General features: G+C 33.0%; 1 protein-coding gene across 2 annotated transcripts in view; it reads left to right on the forward strand.

Annotated features, from left to right (window-relative positions):
* The first annotated feature begins 8,486 nt into the window (after nucleotides 1-8,486).
* Nucleotides 8,487-15,715, forward strand: part of LOC131064908 (transcription factor FER-LIKE IRON DEFICIENCY-INDUCED TRANSCRIPTION FACTOR) — a 79,430-nt gene continuing 72,201 nt past the window's right edge. Inside the window, exons 1-3 of one of the 2 annotated variants that reach the window (XM_057999234.2) lie at nucleotides 8,487-8,815; nucleotides 8,992-9,201; nucleotides 9,299-9,499. In XM_057999234.2, coding sequence (XP_057855217.2) covers nucleotides 8,618-8,815; nucleotides 8,992-9,201; nucleotides 9,299-9,499 — 609 coding nt within the window. In that variant the 5' untranslated portion in view covers nucleotides 8,487-8,617. The remainder of the gene's footprint in view (nucleotides 8,816-8,991; nucleotides 9,202-9,298; nucleotides 9,500-15,715) is intronic. The other variant, XM_059217860.1, reaches the window with a different exon arrangement.

The following is a 15,715-nucleotide window of genomic DNA, read 5'->3' on the forward strand; positions in this document are numbered from 1 at the left end:
TCTAAGAACAATTGTTGGTAGGTATGTATAGCTGACTGACTCAATTTTCATACAATCTCAGAAAATTTGGAGATACTTGGGATAGGGTCTGAAATAGCCCAAGGGATTGACTCAATACTGGTCTAGCACAACGATACATAAAAAAGCATGGAATATAATCTTAGGCTAGATAGTAGACACCATTCAGTGAGGCCCTTACGAAATACTGAGACAAAATGAACAGATAGAGAGTCTGGTAGCAGTGGCTCCACTCTACGACACACACTTCTTAGGCATGCTAGTCTCTCTTACCCCGAAGATCCGAGGATCTTTTAGCCAAGGGATTCCTATATCATAGTGTAAGGTACATGAAGGGTATCTATGGGGTACGTTCCGCACTCCCAGAACCACAGAATGTGGGATTTTTGGCAACTAAATTTGGTTCTTAGTATTAAGTTTCAAGGGGTCCCGATCCAACGATGGATTCTTAGAGCAAGCCACTTAAGGCTTTAGTTGATCTTATCGGTGCAGGGAAGGCCCCCACATACGTCGAATTCACTCAACACTCTAGCTGCCTGACTAGTATATTTATATAGTGGCTCAAGAAACCCGCTCGAGAGTACCCTGGGAGAGATGATATCCCCAACGCATCCCAATTCGAAGTACCTCTGTGGGGTGATGAAATCCCCAATCAAAGATACCCCTCACTATGTAGAACAAAAGAAAATTTGGATGTCATTGTCACCTTCCTTCTTTCTCCCAAGAGCCCGATGGTGGGTAGAAAGTCAGTTAGTGCAATAGTAGGTCCACCCCAGACACAATGAAAAGTTCTTTACCTTAAAACATAGAAAATGATTTAATCTAATGTACCCTGATTCACGTTCATTTTATAGCCCAAATTTAGGTGTTAGATCCGCATGTGCATGTCAATTTTAAACACCAAATCCAAGTATGAAGGCATACATGTCAATTTTAACCATTTGTTGATTTTTAAGCACCAAAAACCAAGTGTGAGACACACGCATGTCAATTTTAGCCCATGTTCATTTTAAACACCAACAACGAAGTGTGAGATTATCCATGCATGCCCTTTTTAACTGTTGTTGATTTTAAGCACTAAAAAATTGAAGTGTGAGATTATCCATGCATGTCCATTTTAACTGTTGTTGATTTTAAGCACTAAAGATTGAAGTGTGAAGTGTGCATGCAAAATTACTAATCTAATCCTCTCTGTGAATCCACCATAGGCTATAAATAGAAGATTAGTAGTAAAATTAAACCAATAGAAACTCAAAACTTGACAGAGGCGATTGCGTAATACTACCTGAGTGAATGCGTGATACTTACAGACTGAATGCGTAAATTTGACAGACTGAATGCATGATGGTATCTGGTCGATTGCGTAGCACTAACAGGTCGATTGCGTGACAGAATGCAGACAACAAAAAAAAAGTTAAAAAATTAAAAAAATAAGAAAACTAAACCCGATCAGGAACCTGCGAAACCAATTGTTAAGCCCTAGCAAAATCCCTCACCATCCATTCAATATTGATTGGATCATATTTAACTGTATAAGAAAGAACTAGGCTATTATATCTGTCTAAGGCCAGTTGTTCTTCCAAATCCTGTATCAATTTTTCTGCCTGGAGAACTTTTTGATATCATTTGGCTTCTCTCCTTTGTTTTTTCATCCTTCTTGCACCTGAAATATTGAACTGAACTTTTCTTGCCATAAACAGTTTTAATCAAATCATGGAATAAAAAGCAATTTGATCCCGGATTAACTAAATTTAAGACAGAATTAAACAGAACAGATAATAGACGGAAGAAAAAATTAAACAGCAAAGCTTCCTATGAATGCGTGATCCAGAAAGGGCGATTGCATGATCTAGACAGGGCGATTGCGTGACCCTGTTAGAACGAATGCGCGACCCCGAAGGGTCGAATGCGTAATTCTGTCTATGTGATTGCGTGATGATGTGAGCTCAATTGCGTGATGGAAATATCTTTTCTTGAAATTCGTGCAGCCTGCAAAAAAAAAGAAAAATCAGCACAATCTGCAAAAATCACACAAAACACAGAAAAGGTTAAATTGTTGTTAGTTCATGTTGGGTTCACCAAAATGTGGGATGCAAAATTCATCTTCTATTAACAAAGTAATCAATTAGAAACAAGAGAAATCACGAATCCTTATCCTAATCAGAATTTAACAAACAATACAATGAAATAACGCAATTAAGAAATAGGAATTATAAATCATCAAATCAAATCAAAAACTCCATATTTCGTGACTGCGTAGAACTTCCATTGCTCTTCTCCTCTTCGTGGTATGATGGCTCTCAGATATTGCGCTGGTAACCTGCAAGTGACACAAAGATTCAAAGCTCGTGATTGTTGAAAATGGAGATTGGATGCTCAATTTATAGAAAATGGGATGAGATTGATTGAAAGGTGGAACATATTGATCAAGAGGTGTGAACTTAGGTGAGCTCAAATGAAAATTGATAGTTGAACTGTTGAATGTAGGAGTGAAACTCAATAGATTGAATAGATTAATTGAGTTAACTGATTGAGAAAAAACTGAGTGAGGGAAGAAAAAGAATGATTGGAGGAAATAAAGAGGATGACAAAGAAAGCTTAATTTAGAAAAAGCTAACTGAAAGATGGAAATAGAGATTGGAGATATAAATGATTAATTAATTAATTGATTGAATTAATTAATTTAGCATGTGCTTTCATTTAGATTTAGATTACTAATTTAATCTTTGCATGAGATATTATTCAAATAATTGAATTTATTAATTCAATTTAGCATTTGAATATATTTAGAACTTGACTTTGATTTTCAATTTGGTTTTTGAAATCATGCACATGTATTTGAATTTGGAAGAAATTAGAAGAATATGAAATTAAATGAAATTAGAATTTAGGGATTCGTTAATTAAATAATTTAAAGAAACTATTTAATTATTTATAAATGAAATTTAATTAAATAATAAAGATTATTTAATTTAAAGGATTAAATAATAATTAATTAAATAATAAATATTTAGAAGAGGGTTGAATGATTAGATGATTAGAGATAGAAATTGAGAATTAATTTATTTAAATAATAAAGATTATTTAAATTGGGGAATTAACCATAATTAATTAAATAATAAATATTTAATTAATATTTAGAAAATGATTAAAATGATTAAATGATGAAAGAATAAGAAATAGAATAATTAGTAAGATTATGAGGAAATTTGAAATTAGAAGAATAAGATTAATTAAATTAATTAAATAATAAAGATTATTTAATCAATTAGAGGAATAATTAGTACATGATCAATGAGACATTTTTAGGTGTCTACAATTCCTTCATCACATCTAGCATCAAACTTCCCTAAATCTTTATCCCTTTTGATATAAAATTTACTTCCAAATTATTTGAAATATTTAACAGTAGGAGCATGACCAAACCATAATTAATAAAGAGTCTTACCGACATCACCTTTGATATTCACCCAGTTAAGAGTGTAAACTTCAGTACTCATAGCTTCTCTCTAATAAGCATGCATAATATTTCCCCGCAACATCATTGTCCTAGCAGCTTCTTGAATGGTTCTATTCTTCCTTTCCACAACTCCATTTTGTTGAGGGGTTCTCGGAGAAGACAATTGTCTTCTTATCCCATGCTCTTCACAAAATGCATTAAATTCACCAAAAATGAATTCACCACCTCTATGGGATCTCAGACACTTCAGTTTCAGAGCTGTCTCAGTCTCAATCATAGCCTTGAAAATCATGAACTTCTCTAGAGCTTCAGATTTCTCCCTTAAGAAACTAACCCACATCATCCTTGAATAGTCGTCAATCAGAAACATAAAATATATGTCTCCGTACAAGCTTCTAACTCTAGAAGGTCCACACAGATCGGTATGCACTAGATCCAATAATCCATTTGAAAAATTCTTCTTACTCTTGAAAGAAATTTTGGTTTATTTCCCTAACTGACATTCCTTGCACATAGGGTTAGCAGGTTTCATCGACTTAGGAAGATCTCTCACAGCCTGAGTAGAACTTTACCGAAATGTAGTGTTTTGCCAAAGAACATAGAAGTGATGCAATTAGAGTGATTTTCATCGAGGGTGAAACTTTTCACATAAATCACTACATTTGTGATAAAAGGTAAAAGTTTAGTTAAAGGTAAAGTGCAAATGAGAAAATAGTTTTATTAGCAAAAGGGGAAAATATTTTCATCCAAAAGTAATATTTGAACCAAAAAAGTTGCATATAGTAGTGATTTTGTTTCTCACCAAAGTTGGGGCCAAATTTTTGTTTCCTAAAGTACATGATGTGCAACAAATAATTTTTTTCACTTACATGAAAATGATTTCATAGAAAATATTCAAAGAGCTAAAATAAAGGCACAAATAAAGGCATTTGGAAAATCCTATAAATTGAAATATTATTTTGTCTCTTTTTATTCTAAAGTTGTAACGATTTCTTGGTGGCAGAGTAATATTTCAATAATGCAGATTTTTGGAAAAAGGAAAAGTGTGGGAAAAGACAAATTATTTATTGCAAGAAAAGTAAACTTGGGTAGATTGAAGACAAAGTAAAGAAAAGAAGTGGAGGGAAAATATTTTTCCATAATCAAATTTGAGGAAAATGGATAGCTATCTGCTATAGGAAAAATTTGGAAACTTCCCTCTCCTTTATATCTTCTCATTCTTTCTCAAATGTAGGGGTTCTAAACTTTTGTATTGAGTAAGTGAATAGAAAATGCTGAATCTGAGTCTTATATAAAATAATGTAAATTGTAATGTTTGATTTTATTGGCAAATGTCAACTAGTTTGTGCAAATAAAACATTACTATCATCAAATTGTCTCCAGATTTGTTTGCTTTTAATCATATGAATTCAATATATAAGATATATTTGGATTTGTCATCTCAACTTCCCTATGATTGTATTATTTGTTCATGGTTCTCTTTCAAGGAAGGAGTTAAATTATTTTGATCAGGCATTTGTGATTTTAAGTGTACAAGGTGGATTTGTAAATAGAATTTTATGACAATAAGAGTGGATTTGTTAGTGCAAGGCATTAACATTTTTTGAATCCACTAGTTGAGATTTATTTGCTAATGTGATCCTCGTTATAGCTTCATATTCAACTCTATGGCCTAGGATTAGGCATTGATCTGTAATTCAACTTAATGCATTTTCATAAACAACTCATTATTATTGAAATCTCCTTTAAATTTTAGTTGTAGGATTTAGGTCTAGTGTAGGAATTATTCCCAATTGCTGAGTAAAGGATAAATAGCCAAGATCAAAGCCAGATTTGAAGTTACTTATACCACCCTTGGTTAAATTATATTTGGAAAATTATCTTCTATAAGATACAATGCATGTGCAAAATGTGTGTTGAATCCTTAAGCATTGTTAGGTTTACCCGCCTTGGTCTTGTAGAGTCAGAAGTGTAGGAGATTTTAGTCTTATGATTGAATCTCGTTCGTTGGCCGAATCCAACTTTGAGTTTGAGCATAAGAGATTGACTAGTCTTTAGGATTCAGAGGATATGTTGATTTGGGAACCAACACACTCAATGGTACTAAGAAGAAATAAATGGGTAGAATTTAGAGGAAAGATAGTAGATGTTAAAGTAAACATGTTAGAGGTTGAGAGATTACTATTTAATTGAAAACATTTAACTACACGAAAGACATGATAAAAATCATACATATGGGCTATCGACAAAATGCATATCTCTATCTAGAAAAAAGGATGTTGTGAAATAGTTTAAATACAACTATCATTTTAAATTCCATTTGTTGATGCATTGAAACTATCCATATAAAAATTAAAAAATACACAAAAAACATAGAAATAAAGCAAGCAGAACGGTAATATCGAAAAAATGCCAGAGAAGAAATCTTCTATCATCTTGCATGTTTAGAGAGCATTTTCAATCATTGATTTAGAAAAACATCCATCCTCCATTCCATATTGCTTCTCTCTCTCTCACATTCTTCCCACATATCTCTGTCTCTCCCTCTTTCTCTAGATATTGGTAATGGAGCCTGATTATCTTGCCAATTCAAATGTATTTCTTCAATCATGTTTGGATCCATGTAATTGGATGCATAATCTTCATCTCTCTCTCTCTCTCTCTCTCTCTCTCTCTCTCTCTCTCTCTCTCTCTCTCTCTTCTCTCTCTCCTTAAATTGCAAGCATAACATGAGCATGTTAGTCATAGAGTCTAATCCAAAGATTTTATTTCAGCCATTTTGGATCTCTAAAATGGATGCATAGTTGAATTAGTCAAGTATTACACAAATGTATGTAAAAAATATACCAAATTTTTTCTTAATTAACCTTCCACAACCCTTTGGTGTACCCATTGCGCAAGAAGGTGCAATTGCTAGTTAGTAATATAGATGTTGGAATGGAATGTAGTCCACTATCTAGCAAACTTTTTTTTGGGTCTAAAATGGCTTCTATTATTTTATACTACCAAAATACAAGACATGTGTAATTGTACTACTAACAAGAGACATACAAATAGTTATGACCTCTCTTGATCTCACTCATGTTCTCATGTCCTGATCTACAAATCAAATCCAAAAAAGTTTGAATGAATGAATGAATGAATGAGTTTTAATGACGTCCATGAGACCCAATGGCCTAAGGGACCCACAAGTTCAAATTATCCCAGTTTCAGATTCTTTTCCATGATGGATCTTCTTTTGTGAATTTTGATGAAGAGGTTTGTTGTTTTGTGAAGGCTCGACTCTTCAAAAAAACTCTTCAGATTGTCCACTTTTAATTCTTTGCCAAATTGACTGCAAATGTCTTCTTACTCTGTACACTCCATAATGAAATGCCATTATGTTTCTAGTGTCCTCTTATGCAAATACATTTTGCATCACTCGACCAACTCAAATCTACTCATTACACCAAGGCAAACCTACTTCATTGATTGTCTAGTAAGAATGATAGTGACCTATGTCTTTATCAACTTTCACATCTCTTTCTCACTGCCTACCAAATGGCCTTAAAAATAAAGGCGATGCCTTGAGACACTCTCTTTGGTACAACTTAGAAGATCGAAACAGCAAAATCCCTAAAACCAAGAAACTACGGTCAAATTCAACAATAATGACAATGCCCTGGTGTGACAAATGTGAACTAGAAAATCCTCAACTTTTTGAGGATTTTGACATGTCAATTTATTGAATATTGTAATTTATGAGTGTCGTATCAGGTAAGGTGAACCTCGAGTCGGCTAGCAATCAGCCTGCAACAAGATGCGACAGAAGTTAATACACTGTACTATTTTATATTTAATGAATTTCAGTGGTGACAAATCTTGAGAGTTAAAAGACATTAAACTTTTCGATCGTATTGTTTTCCTTTTCCTTTCGTAAGTATCCTCTGGATACAAGAATTTTGCCCATGTGCATCATCATAAAAGTAATTACATACTGTTTCTGCAACTGGATCTAATTTTTGACGGTACATACAGTACATGGAGGCCAAAGAAGATTGAAAACGACCATACTTTTTCGGCTCTCATTGTACAATCTGACACTGGTGGAAAACAAAAGACTTAACTTATCACAATTGCGCCTAAGGAGCACGTTTCAATGAATGAAAGAAATAATTTTTATAATGATGTTCCTAGATTAGATAGTTTATGGGATCTGAAATTGGAAACAGTATATAATGAGTTTCAAAAGATCTGATCACCAACTTCACCAATAATTATGATGGTCTTCTCTCCCTTTTTTGGGTTACGGTTATTTTTCTATAGATTTTAATGATACCGGTTAATTTTCACACAAAATAATATTTCAAAAAAAATTCAAAATGTTTTTTTGTCTTATTTTTTGTAGTTTAATAACAATGGGGATGGAGAGCATTAAGGTTTCACTCCTGAAAATTTTGTAAAAATCCAATCTGTAAACTATACGAAATGCTGTTTTGTGTGGTGATTAGCTGCTTCTTTTAATATGTAATTTGTCATCTTTGCAATTTATTCTTCTTTACACAAAGTAGTTAGAGATTCAATTTTCAGTGTAAGCATATTTGGTTTGAATGTCCCCATAAGCCAAACACTTCATAAAACCATTCTATTTCTACGGTCTTTGATGTGTAGAGACTATAGACCCTGTCAGTCTCTTTATGTATTTAACACCACCTTGTTTTACATCTAAGATGGTGTGAACTAATTCTTAAACATTTTAACTTTCTATTTTATATCATCTTTTGATTTTCTCACTATTCTTTATCATAATTTTTTTTTTTTGGGTACATGAAGTTATTTTTTCCACATCATATTAATTCTTCATGTACTCTTCACGTGATATTTTGTTTCATCCCTATTGACCTTATTGAATAAAAATTTGTGTTTCTGAAATAGCAGACGTGGAGAATCCTAAGCCATGCATTCTTTAAAAACACATGGTAGATTTACAACGCGGGTCAAGAAATGCTTATCAGGTTGTTCAACGTGGTATTTTAATGATATTTCTTTTTGATTTGGGTATTCTAATCTCATTGCATTCCTAGTCTTATATCTCGTATTCCTGGTGTTACATTGTGATTTGGGTATTGTCATCAAGAGCTGCGGAGTCAATTTGATTTGATGGAGTCCATGGGGCATCTGTTTAAGGAATCCCCTTACAGAAACGAGGAGGATATCAGTGGCTTGTTGCACCTTACAAACGCCGCTAATGCAGAAAAAACCACGCCCTCTAAAACTGCTTTGTCAGAGAAAGTCAGACGTCAGAAGATGAATAATTTGCTCTATACGCTGAGATCTAAGGTTCCAAAGGTCACCAAGGTATTATAGTCCAATGTATAATCATTATTTTCATTGGGTTTTGCAAGATTTTTTTAGGGTTTTATAAATACTCACAGAATAGTCTTATTCTCATATCTTATAGAAGAACACAAACCTAAAATATATTTTTAACTTCAATCATTAGCTATTAATTTATTTCTTCGTTGAATTCATAGATGGACAAGGCATCAATCTTATCAGATACAATTGACTATATCCAAGAACTTACAAGGCAGATTCATAATATAGAGGAAGAAGATATGAACAAGACAGCGGCCTCCAATACAAATATATGTGTTAAGTATGTGTTTAACACTCCAGAAGACTTCACTGCATTAAATCATGTTTGTTCATCAAAGACCAATAACAAAAAGTTTTTAGTGCAGGCAAGTACTTTCTTCTGATTTTAGACCATATATATGCTGTGATATGGTTTAGAACATTTGTAAAATGTGGTACAAACACTGATATGCTTGAGAACAGATGACTGTAAAAGCAATAAGTGCAAATGCTACAGAAATTCAATTGGTAAGACAGCATCATGAGGGAGAAAGCTTGGAGATGAAGAGCTCGGGAGTATTTTCTTTTGTTCATGGAGCCACAACAGCATTGGAATCTCTATCACTCAATATTGTTAAGGTTACATTCGTCAGAGAACCATTGGAATGCCTCAGATTCTTTGTGGTAAGTTCCTTAACTGCTAGTCTTCTTTATGGCTTGATTTCCAAGTTTATTGCACTCTTAATTGTTAAATTTCTTCATCATATTCTATCTTGTTTTAGTATGGATGCTGAGCTTACCTTATTATTTTGCTTGCATGTTCCCAAATTGTGTTTTAGACTCAAATATATCTGTTGTCTCTATTTTTTCATTTGCTTATTTCTTCGACATTAGGATGCAGTAGAAACCTATAGCTTTTTTCCTCATTCTCTTTAATAAATTTTTGACTGATCAGTTAATAACAAGAATTTTAAAGAATTTTTGATTGATCAGTTAATAACAAGAATTTTAAAGAGAAATTAATAAAATAAAGTTTTGCATAAATTTATAAATAAATTTTTAATGAAGATTATTTTATAAAATATGGTTTTAAAAAGAATATTTTTTAATTTTTAGAATTTCAAATTATTATTGAGAGAAAAATTATTAGTTATATTATATCACCTTTATCGATAATTGATTGTATTATGTGGTTTAATCTTATTGGTTGACTTGTAGAGTAACTTACCTTTTCTTTTTTTTTAGATTACACAAAATTTAAAATAATGACTAATAATTTTTAATGAGATTAAAATCTAACAACATGAAAATGCATAAGTAAATTTGTGAGTATATGCTGATACGAACAATAAGCTAGGAAGTGATTGTTAGATAAAAGAGATATACTATAACCACAAATAAAATCATATAAAAAAACTCTAGTTACAAAGAGATTTGACAACTTAGAGATAGAGGATCGTACGTACACGTGGGAGGTCTTATGTTCAAGTCTTAGATAATACATGAAAAATAACATGGAACTAGACTTAGACTAAGATCCATAAGCCCCAAACTTTTTCTAGTGTATAGGAGAATTAATCCATATTTGAACAGTATTAAGGAGCTAACAGAAGATCATATGTATTAAAGAGCGTCAACGTACAAATATGAGGTCCAAAGATTGAAACCTAGCCAATAAATTAAAAATCATTAGTGACTTAGGTCAATCAAAACTGGTTGTGTTCAATACCCATAGGTAGAATATTCTTGAATGATAAAGCCCCAACTCTATGCAAGTAACAAATATTGTAACCTTCATTTCAAAGGCAACAATATCATATGATAACTTGATTTTTTTTGGTTAGAAACACTTTTTTCTTTTATATTAATTAAAATAAAATAATCAAAGTACATAAAATATTTATGATAAAAAGTTGTTTAGTTGGTCTACACAATCCAAACCATCATCAATCACAGTACTTCAAAAAATTCAAAGACGCAATTTCAAACACAAATAGTTGCACTAGGGAGTAGTAAAGGAAGATCATCACTCTTTGAAACAACCCATTACGAGTGTTCATTTGAAAGATGAAGTTTCATTCATCTATCTTGATTGACATTATGATCCTACAATATTAGGGGGACTAAACTTACCCTAATCAAGAAAATGATTTATAGTTAGTAGCATATGAATAGTTTATTGGTTTACAACTAGTGGTGAGTGCATCAATATAGCTCACTATCTATAATCTTTCTCACAAGCAAAAAATTGACTGTCCATATTGCATAGATGATAAAGACAAACAACAATAATTATAAATAAAATCACACTCTAACTTAATGATGAGAATAAATCTCTAAAGATAAATCTAATTGATAATACATGAAGTACTCTTCTCATAACTAAACAAAATCTTACATATAATAATATTAAAGAATCACTTTTTCAACCTATTTCAAAAAACTAACATTCACTCTCAATTATCACAAAAAACTACAACTAATAATCTTACCAAAACAAATTTTATTTCTAAACTTCTAGTTAAAGAAATTCCAAATAAACATACTCACAATTAACTTTAAAAAATACATCCAATAACCTTACCAAAAACAAATTTTATTTCTAAACTTTTATCTAAAGGAATTCCAAATAGATATAACCAAAATTGTTAGTATGCAAAATTAAGCTGACAATTTCACACACACTTTATTTTCAATATTTTTTTTTGGGGGGGTTGGTGGGCTTGATTACATAAGGATTCATACTATATTACTTATGTCTCTTTAGGATAAATAAAAAAGGGGTTCATCATAGAAGTATATTGCCCAATTCACTTCATTCATGACAAAGACACCATAAAGGATAGTCATAGACAAATGATCCACAAAAGGCAACCATGTACCCAAATCGACAGAACAACATACACATTGAAATATCACAAATGTACAACAATATAGAATTTATTGGCTTCACCATTTTGGATAGCTAGAACTTGTTATAATTTTCTCCTTATATTCTAGGTTGCAATAATTTGATTATTAACTATGAAATTGCACTACTTAGATAAAACTCATCGCATTCCTAGATATGATACACCATCAACTTTTTCACTATCAATCTTTGAGTTGGAACATTGTTCTCATGTTTGTAATCTTTATATATAGATCTAATTCTCTCTCTCACAGTCTCTCATTCTTCATGATAATAGCTTCAAAAGATTACATATAATTTATAGATAGCATTCCTAAGCCTAAAAAATGATCTATTCCAATGACATGGTGGCACCACGCTATGTGCAAGCTGTAGGGCACATAAAATGTGATGTCAACCTACATTAACAAAAATTGAAACCCTTATGGTAAAAGCATTGGAGAATATTTATGCATTTATCTTAATAGATTCTCAAGGGTCCAATAAATCTTCACATATACTCCTTTGTTGACACAACTCCAAATAATCCAATGCAAGTGGGAAAAGTTACAACTCTGCAACTTTCTAGCCTAGTAGATGTTCATAAATAAAATAATACTCTTCTAGATAAAAGTATTTCCTTTCAAGTATGGATATTTAATCTATTCATCAATATAAAATAATTGATAAAATTGTGAAACTAGGTTTCAATTGCCATAAGATGTGGTAGATTCTTTTTCAATTAACTAATCAACCAATAATTATAAAATAAAAAAATGAATTGAAATAAACTAAAACCAACTATTTTTATGGTGAGATAAGATTGCCTCAATGCTTAGTGATGGTCTTGCATTAGATGCCTAGGGTTAATAAAAACGAGTCCCTTATTTTTCAGGATAGCCTACACCTACTTGGGAATACTAACTTGTAGCTTCCTCAACCTATTCTTTCCACCTCTTTAAGTATGACAATTTACTTCCTTCCTTCACATCTTTTTCCATGTTATGCAACTTCCTCTTTTGTTGTAGTACTACTCTATTCCTCTAATTGTTTTTTGGGTCATTGCCTCTTGACCTATATTCATTCATATCCTTTTTATTTTTCTCTTCATCGTGACTAATCTCTTGCATTTTTCATCCACCTTCTTGTCTATAACTACATACCCTTCTTTTATTCCCTCCACTATCACATGTTCCTCAATGTAACTCCTCATTCTTTCCCTCATCCATCTTGTTCTTTAGACATTTTCCCTTTGGCAACTCTACTCGCAAAATCAATTTTCTATAATTTATCCCTTGTAGTCATAGTATTGTATGATTCTCTTGTGGTTTTGCACATCCTTAGAATAATGCATAATGATAATCCCTATTATAAAATTAAATATTATAGTAAAACTACATAATGGTCTCTCTTGGTAACATCAATTTGGGCTTCTTTCTATCCTTCCATATCATGTATGTGTTAGCTTTTTCATCATATAAATCTCTTCTATCTAGTTGGCAAGGTGTCCCAAATGATAAATGATACACATCATCTCATCATATCATGATCATATATTAAATATCACTAAACATCATTCATATACCAACTTTCAATCTCTTTGGTTCAAACAACCAATCTTATACACGAGTGGATGTTTCAATCTCCTTAGTGTCAACTCATTGGCCATTTCCTCAAACACTAAGTTGTTCATACTATCACTATCCACAACAACATTACAAAACTTGACTTCTATTTTAAAACTTGTCCTAATTGAACTCTTTCTTTGTGCTAGTTCACTCCCTCTGTGATACCTCAACACACTCCTATGAAAAGTGTCTTTTCATGTTTTGCATCCCTCTTTGAGTTACGTGACCTCTCATCCACAAAAATAATTACTGTGTTACATATATTGTCCTTTTTACTCTACATTTAAATTTATTGCCTTATTCCCCATACTTGAAATAAATTCTTCTAAAATACCTCCACTATTTCCTCTCATATCATATTTTAGGGTCTAAGAATCCGTGCAATATGTATCGTCATATCTTCCTCTACCCTATTGAACCCTATTGATAGTTTATGCCATTACCTTCTTGATGCAGGACCATCCCCGGTTCACAACAATCTTGCATCAACCAAAAACATTTCCTTTCTGTTTTGTTTGCAGTTTCAATTTTCTTTCTGTGTGTCCCGGTTTTGGCTCACCGGATCCCGTGGAGTTGGATTCTACTTGAAGACTTGATCACCTTTCTTGCTTTCAAACCGCATCTCATTTGGATCACTTTTCGGCAAGATATCGCTATCGGTTTTCATGACAGTTTCTTGTTATTGGTTGTTCCTTTGTTACCGGTTGCCTAAGATCTATTGGGGTAATCTATCGGAACCCATTCTGAAGCTTGCAGAGCCTTGGGTGTTGATTTCAATGTTCCTTGGCATGTGGTCAACCTTCTACGTTTCATCCTTTGGATTTTTTGGAGGAATCTCTTGGCGGAGGCTGACCTTGTTCATTTTGCATGTCAGGTCTTGTTCTTCGGGTTTTGATCCCTTTTGGGCCGATTGGATTTTTTGGATCGATATATATATATATATTTGTAATCATGCTTTAGAATGAATTCAATTAGAATCAATCAAAATATCAGATAGATAGACTGTGCCTAGAAGATAGATCTTTCGATTCAATGTCCCAATTGTGACCTATTCTACCAAGCCTGTGTGCCGGTATGTTGTAACATGGTTGTTACCAGTTGGATGTAATCAAATTTCATGCAATAAAACTATCTGTTCAACATTGCCTCCATCATATCTATGTGTTTCTATTGTGTTTACTCTTGCTGATTGGTCTAGACTGATCTCCTTGAGGTCCCTCCTCACTAGTGACTGCTTAAAGTGGTATCAAAGCGAATTTTTCGTTTCGGAGGTTGTGTGTCCTAAATTTTTGTTGTAGGGTGGCAGATTGCAGATCCGACTTGCAATTGCAGAGGACTAGTGTGAATCAATGGTGCGAAGAGGAACTAGGAATGGTGGAGCGCGTAAGAATGCATTCCCTACTGGTATGGAGATGTTGTGAGGAATACCAACCTAGTTAGAAGCCGTGGAGACATCCCAAAGAAGAGGTCGACATATTGAAGATGTAAGTGAAGATGAAGGAGAAGAAGCCCCGATAGAACAAGTGAACCTACCGGAAATTGATCTAGATGAAGAAAGGTCTCTAAGGGTCTTGAGTAGGGTGAACACTAAACCTCATTTTACCCCACCAAAATATGATGGGAAGTTAGATTCAGATGAATTGATGGATTGGATCTCGGAGATGGAGAAGTATTTTGATTTTAAAAACACTGCAGAAGAGAGGAAGGTGAAATATGCCCGTACCCGGTTGAAAGGTCATGCATCTCTTTGGTGGGAGAATTTGCAAGTTGATAGACAAAGAAGAGGCAAAGAAAAGATTAAGACATGGGATCAAATGATTGCTAAGTTAAAATCAAAGTTTATCCCGACGAATTATCAAGTGGATTTGTTCCAGAAGTTGCAGAACCTGAGACAGAAGGAATCTAGTGTGAAGGAGTACACTGAAGTATTTTACAAGTTGAACATCAGATCCAGACATTTTGATGATGAAGGTGAACAAATTGCAAGATATTTGAACGGATTGCAGATGTCTATACAAGATGAACTCAGTATGATCAAATTGGAGAGTGTTGAAGAGGATTACCAGTATGCACTAAAGGCTAAAGAGAAATTGAACAAAAGACATGAGCATGGATAGAGAGGTAGAGGTGGAAGGTTTATCGTAGGAAGATTTCAAGGAGGAAGAGGAACCAATACAGATCAGAACAAGGACAAGGAAGTGAGCAAATAAGGTAATTCAAATTGGAAGGATGATAAAAATTTCTACCAGAGGAGAGAATCAGATGGTTACCAGAATGAGAACTTTGGAAGACAAGACAAGAGGACATTTAGAGGAACCTGCTTTAAATATGGAGGAGAAGGACATTGTGCATTTGAATGTAAGAACACAGAGGCTATCGAAA

The sequence above is a fragment of the Cryptomeria japonica genome, chromosome 3 (genome assembly GCF_030272615.1).
Source record: "Cryptomeria japonica chromosome 3, Sugi_1.0, whole genome shotgun sequence".
Lineage (NCBI taxonomy): Eukaryota > Viridiplantae > Streptophyta > Pinopsida > Cupressales > Cupressaceae > Cryptomeria > Cryptomeria japonica.